The sequence below is a fragment of the Arachis ipaensis genome, chromosome B09, assembly GCF_000816755.2.
Source record: "Arachis ipaensis cultivar K30076 chromosome B09, Araip1.1, whole genome shotgun sequence".
Taxonomy (NCBI): Eukaryota; Viridiplantae; Streptophyta; class Magnoliopsida; order Fabales; family Fabaceae; genus Arachis; species Arachis ipaensis.
In genome coordinates this window covers 3,652,570-3,658,554 of record NC_029793.2, presented here as the reverse complement: position 1 = coordinate 3,658,554, position 5,985 = coordinate 3,652,570, and the positions used below count along the sequence as shown (strand labels likewise).

The following is a 5,985-nucleotide window of genomic DNA, read 5'->3' as shown; positions in this document are numbered from 1 at the left end:
TAATAATAATAATAATAATAATAATAATAATAATAATAATAATAATAATAATAATAATAATAAAAAAGTTAAATTAGTCTAGTAGTTAGTTCATTAGACTATTTAAGTGAATGTAGAAAGTTCAAATCCCACCTTGTACATAAAAATTCATTAGCCAGTAACAAATCTTTAAATAGAATCTCAATCCGCCACAGATTAATCCTTAACCTACTCGATCAGGAATAATATTGATAACGATGACGCTGTTTAAATTATTTAAATCTGCTTAATTGCGCTCAGTGTTATTGAAAGCCACACAACCATTACTCTTCGGCCAATAACCCAATACCAAAAAGCACGAAAAGTTACATTCAAATATCGTTCTCCTTGCTATCATGAATCAATAATTCTTCCTGTCATAAACTGGAGATATCATACAATATCATGCTCTCTATATAATTACAGAAAGACCGTGCAATAATTGCCTTAATCAACAATCCTTAATACTCTCCAAGTCTAATATGATGCATAATCACAAAGTTAACCAAATAAATACAGAATCGTCCCTACATATCCTTGGTTCTTTTGAATCACAATGTTAGCCTTCCCAGTTAAGTAAATGTTAGTAGCATAAAAGTGTGAATCAAATTAAAGCTTACAAAATAATTCAGCATTCATACTTGAGAAACAAGTTAGACAGCAAAATCATTAAAGAAAAAGAATGAAGAAACATTGGCTACTGCATATTATGAGCACAAGCAAGCCATTGCATACTTCTCTACCTGCAAAATCTACCAACACATATGTACCAACAATGCTCGTCAATGCGAGCTGGACATAATATCTGGGATTAAATCCTTTCCGTCTCTTGTGTGTTTTGCAGGCCTGAACTGGTTGAGGCAGATGGATGTTGACCGTATTCACTGCTCGGTCCACTGTACTCACTAGTGCCATGTTCTTGGCTTTCAAGTGCCAGCTTCCTGAACTTCTTTAGGTCTTCATTGTATTGACCGGCGTCATAGTTTAAACTCTCAAAGGAACCAAAAACTCTGCTGTGCCCCGGTGTGCCCCCCTCGTATAGATCCTCTAGAGAAATATGTCCTTCTAGAGCTCGAACAACCTGCTTAACACAATTTTATCATTGTTATGCCAAACAATTAGAAGTCAGCTTCAAAATCGTTTAAGAATGATAGATCACAATTTTCTTATAAACACATCTTTTGACTAGGTAAACTCACCTGGCTCATTCGAGGCCGGCGCCTGGCTGAATGGCGCACACATGTTGCGGCACATGCAGTCATTCGAGTCAGCTCTTCACGATCATAATTTGTCTGCAACCTTGGATCTAGAAGTCCACTAAAATTTCCAATTTCCAAAGCTTGGGAAAGTAAGGGCCTTGCCTATAATATACACAATAATTTAGTACATAGTTACAATTGGACAGTTTCTCTCATTCTTCACACACAAGTTCAATACAACATTTGGTATTGGAAACCAGTTATCTGGGACCAAGTTAGAAAGCTAATATGAACTAGATAACCAATAGATAAGAACCAATCCGATTTTTATTATGCAAGATACTTTCAACTTCAAAATTGGACTCAAGTGCAAGCATAGGGTGCGTTTGGTTTGCATTTTTATTTTCTATTTTCATTATTAATGTTGTTTTCAGGATTTTGTGAAGAAAAAAGAGAAAACAAGACACTGAAAATGAAAATACAAATCAAATGCACCCTAGTTTTCCAAGTTCCTAACCACCCTCAATTAATATGGTTTTTATCAAGATTGCCAATGTGACTGAGAAAAGGGGCAAAAAAGCATCCAAAATGAACAGATAAAAGGCTCAAGAGATGCATATAAAACACTGGAGACCCAGATATAGCAATCAACTTCACTCCTCTCACAAAGAGGATCGGACACAGGAAAGTTAGACACCTATATAAATACTATGTTTTCAAGTCTAAAGCTATGCAAATTATAATACTAACATATAAACATTCATGCAGTACAGTACACTACACACCCATTCAACCATGCTGTCATCTGTGAAAGATTCAGTTTTATCAACAGGTTTTCGACCGGTAATCAACTCCAAAAGCACAACACCATAGGAGAAAACATCTGACTTCTCTGTGAGTTTCCCACTAGCAGCATATTCAGGAGCCAGGTATCTGTTGAATGAATTTGGAAATTCACTGAGATAATTCTAGAACAGCAAATATAAAATGTAAAAGTAAAATCAACCTAACTTACGTCCAAATTAAGAAATATAAATATATAATACATAAATTAAAAACCCTCCTAACCAGATTCAAGAGAAAAGAATACAAATGGTGATGAATCATACCCAAAGGTTCCCATCACTCGAGTAGAGACATGGGTATCTGTGTCTGTTGAAAATTTGGCTAGTCCAAAATCTGCAACCTGAAGGGACGATAAGGGAATATCATATTATTACATACAAGATATGCTTGGATATGGAAGTGCCAAATGAGATGATGAACAAATTTGTAGTTCATTTAACTATTCAATTATTCATTATACTCCATTTTAAGTCCCTTCTACTTAGGGAAATTTTGAGGTCTAAGGAAGACGGAAGCTTCCATCTTTTCCTATTGCAGAAACCATTTTAAAGAGGGAGTGGGATATAGTTTCCAGTTAATCCGCCTGCTCCTCTTGTTCACCATTAAAAGGAGAGGACCTTTGATCCATTGGCTTTGTTTGCATCCTATATCATACATAGCTTTATAAATCATAAATATGTTATGTTGTCATTAGAAGAACAAGTATAGCATGCCTCAATGGCACAGGCAAATGAACAAGAAAACAAGGTTTCTTTAATTTTAAAACATTAATTAAGAATTTGAATTTCCATTTATATGTCAAGGAATGCAGTTCAAAGGTTATAAAGTTTACCTTTGCCTCAAAACTATCATCAATAAGGATGTTAGATGCTTTAATGTCCCGATGTATGATTTTAGGGTGACCTAAAAAGATATTAGAATGATAGAAGTAAATTTTGAAGTTAGTATCACGAACAAATAATTTTTGCCAGATTTTAAGCAGAAACTTATTTTCCAAGTAAGGTAAACTCACAATCCTCATGCAGGTATGCCAATCCCTTTGCAGCTCCAACTGCAATCTTCATCCTCGTTGACCAGTCCATAGTCGGTCTGTCCTTTGCTGGAATGATATTCATATAATACCAAAAATTATTAATAGTGACGTGCGAGTAAGTTTATCACACTTTAAACAAGACAGTGTAGTCCTAAACCTCAATTACCAATCCAATCTATTTAAACTCAACTCCACAATTTTTTAACCACAATTCTGCATACGAAAACAATTTTATTACACACAGAAGCTATACTACTCAAAATATGCGTACACTTGAAGTTCATCACATTTATTAGAGAATGATTGGAGTAAATCCTATCTATAGGAAGAAAAGGGAAATTGCATACCATATAGGTGAAAATTAAATTTTGTCCTTCATTCTACATTATCTATGTATGCATCATGCATCATTCTTCATAAATCAAAAGTGCTAATATATGTGGGGGGAAGAGGAGATAAAGATTTAACTTTGGAGCAATGAATGGAAAATATCTTACCATGCAAATGAAACTCAAGTGTTTTATTTGGCACAAACTCATAAACAAGCATCCTTTGGCCACCTGAGACGCAATATCCAACTAGGGAAACAAGATGCCTGTGATGGACACGGCTAATGACATCGACTTCTGCATGAAACTCACGCTCCCCCTGTTTACTCTCGGATTTCAGCTGCTTAACAGCAACAGTTTTTCCATTTGGAAGAACTCCTTTGTGGACATAGCCAAAACCACCTTGACCAAGAAGATTTGAGCCGGAGAACCCTTCTGTTGCCATTGCTAACTCATCATATGTAAAAGTACTCTGAGATAGAGACAAGGACATGCCAGAAGACTGAGACATGTATGGCCGCTCAGACCCAATACCACTGCTGGTAGCTGAAGAATATGTGGGAAGACTACCAGCAGATGACGACTTTTGGTGATTTGCCACAACCCCAGGGGGTTTCGGAGGCAACCCTCCTTTACCATCTGTAGAAGGAGAAGGAGTACTTTGCCATTGCTGAGGTAAGCCACTACCCTGGTCAACTGAAGTAAATTCGCATCAATAATTAGTTCTACTGTGCTAATCAATAATCAATAATTCTATACAAACACAAAACCACATTTCATGCAAACTTTTTCTTTTGAATCTAAACTGTGAAAAACTAAACCTAAGTTACCCTACTATAAAGTTGAAGTTATCACAATACTACTCCCACCAGTTTCAAATAACTGTCCATTTAAACAAACCAGTACAATAAAAGTTCAATGTAGGTTTGATGTATCTGGATACAACAATAGTTTCTCAATCTAAGATGATATATTTGAGGAGCACAGATGTCAATCCACTTGAACTAACTATACATTCGGTCATTCAGTGAAAATTTAGGTCATCCAAACCATAAACTAGCAAAGAAAAGTAACAAGTAACCAATGCTGTATACGAGAAAATCACCAAACTTTCTGAATGCACCAGAACCAGCACAATTGACTAGGATTTTTCAGATTATTTATCATAATCAACAAATCTAAGTTACTCTTCTCTGATGCACTAAGGAAAACGACAATTGAAGTTGACACAAACTAGTGTATATTATTTTGACTAATATTTTTGGTTAAGAGAGAGAAAAAGGCCTCACCTTTTGGTTGAGGAGGAGCACCATAGTAGTTGCTCTTCTCAAAACCCTGATTCCTCTTCCTCTTCGCCCTCCTGTAGAAAAAGACGAAAATGCCCCCAATGATAAGCATCGCCGTCGAACCCAAAATTATGATTCCTATGATTCCGGTCAATGTCCCCTTCGCCAACCCACCGGAATCCGCCGGAGTCAATGGCATAAACGGAGTAGAGTTCAACGCGGAGGATACGAAAAAAAAAGATTTAAGATTTTGAAAGTGTTCAAAAAGAAAAAGAAGAAACAGTAGGGATAAAAAGAAAGTGTGAGAAAGTGAAAGGAAGAAAAAAAAGGGTAAGAAAGAGATTGGGAATTGGGATTCAGGAGAATGGAGAAAACAAATTTTAGAAAGATGAAGTAAACCAAAAAAAAAAAGATTTTGAAAGTGTTCAAAAAGAAAAAGAAGAAACAGTAGGGATAAAAAGAAAGTGTGAGAAAGTGAAAGGAAGAAAAAAAAGGGTAAGAAAGAGATTGGGAATTGGGATTCAGGAGAATGGAGAAAAAAGGAAACAAATTTTAGTTCACGAAATTATGATAATCACATCACATGGGAATGGGGATTGGATTTGAGAGAGAGAGAGGTTTTGGAAGGTGGTGAATGATGATGGTGTTGGGTGGACCCTATTATGAATGTGATGTTTCGTTCTTACTACTACGTTGTTGTTACTGAGTCACTGACTCGGCGTTGAGTGAGTGATTGACTCGGTCGCTGCAATTTAAGGACAGTGGGAACACCGGAGCAATGTTCTGCGTACGGAAGATTCTTCTGCGGCTTCAACTGTTTCGAGGATTCAATCTTGTCTTGTAAGAAAAATAAAAATAAAACTTTTTTTTAATTCAAATAGAATTTGTGACTTATTTTCTTTCACATGTATGATATTCTGTTGAGTTATTGTGTTTACGTACACATTTTAAACATAATATTTATTTATTGTGTTTACGTATCGAACACATTTTAAACACAATATTTATTGACATTTTTTTAACATGTGTATTTATTATATCTAATCGTATTTTAATAAAAAAAAAATTTCTTTAAATATGTTTGAAATACTTAAATATCATCACGTGTCAACATATCCAATCTTATTCTTAATATGTATTTTTAAAATAAATTTAAAAATAGTATATATTATTATTTATTAAAATATTATTATAATTTATCAAAAAAATATTTTATATATATATATATATATATATATATATATATATATATATTCTTTGTGTCTTATAAAATT

At 34.6% G+C, this 5,985-nt stretch overlaps 2 protein-coding genes across 2 annotated transcripts in view; both read right to left on the bottom strand.

The window, feature by feature from the left end:
- The window catches only part of LOC107617256 (proline-rich receptor-like protein kinase PERK1), a 10,390-nt gene extending 5,462 nt beyond the window's left edge, over positions 1–4,928 (bottom strand). Inside the window, exon 1 of the mRNA XM_021112256.1 lies at positions 4,867–4,928. Coding sequence (XP_020967915.1) covers positions 4,867–4,910 — 44 coding nt within the window. The 5' untranslated portion in view covers positions 4,911–4,928. The remainder of the gene's footprint in view (positions 1–4,866) is intronic.
- LOC107619194 (proline-rich receptor-like protein kinase PERK1) lies at positions 483–4,834 on the bottom strand. Its single transcript, XM_016321436.2, has 8 exons — positions 4,715–4,834; positions 3,594–4,121; positions 3,076–3,162; positions 2,896–2,966; positions 2,327–2,403; positions 2,003–2,150; positions 1,218–1,379; positions 483–1,099 (listed from the first exon to the last, which is right to left on the bottom strand). Exons 1-8 carry the CDS (start codon positions 4,821–4,823, stop codon positions 830–832), a joined length of 1,452 nt encoding a protein of 483 aa, XP_016176922.1. The 5' UTR covers positions 4,824–4,834; the 3' UTR covers positions 483–829.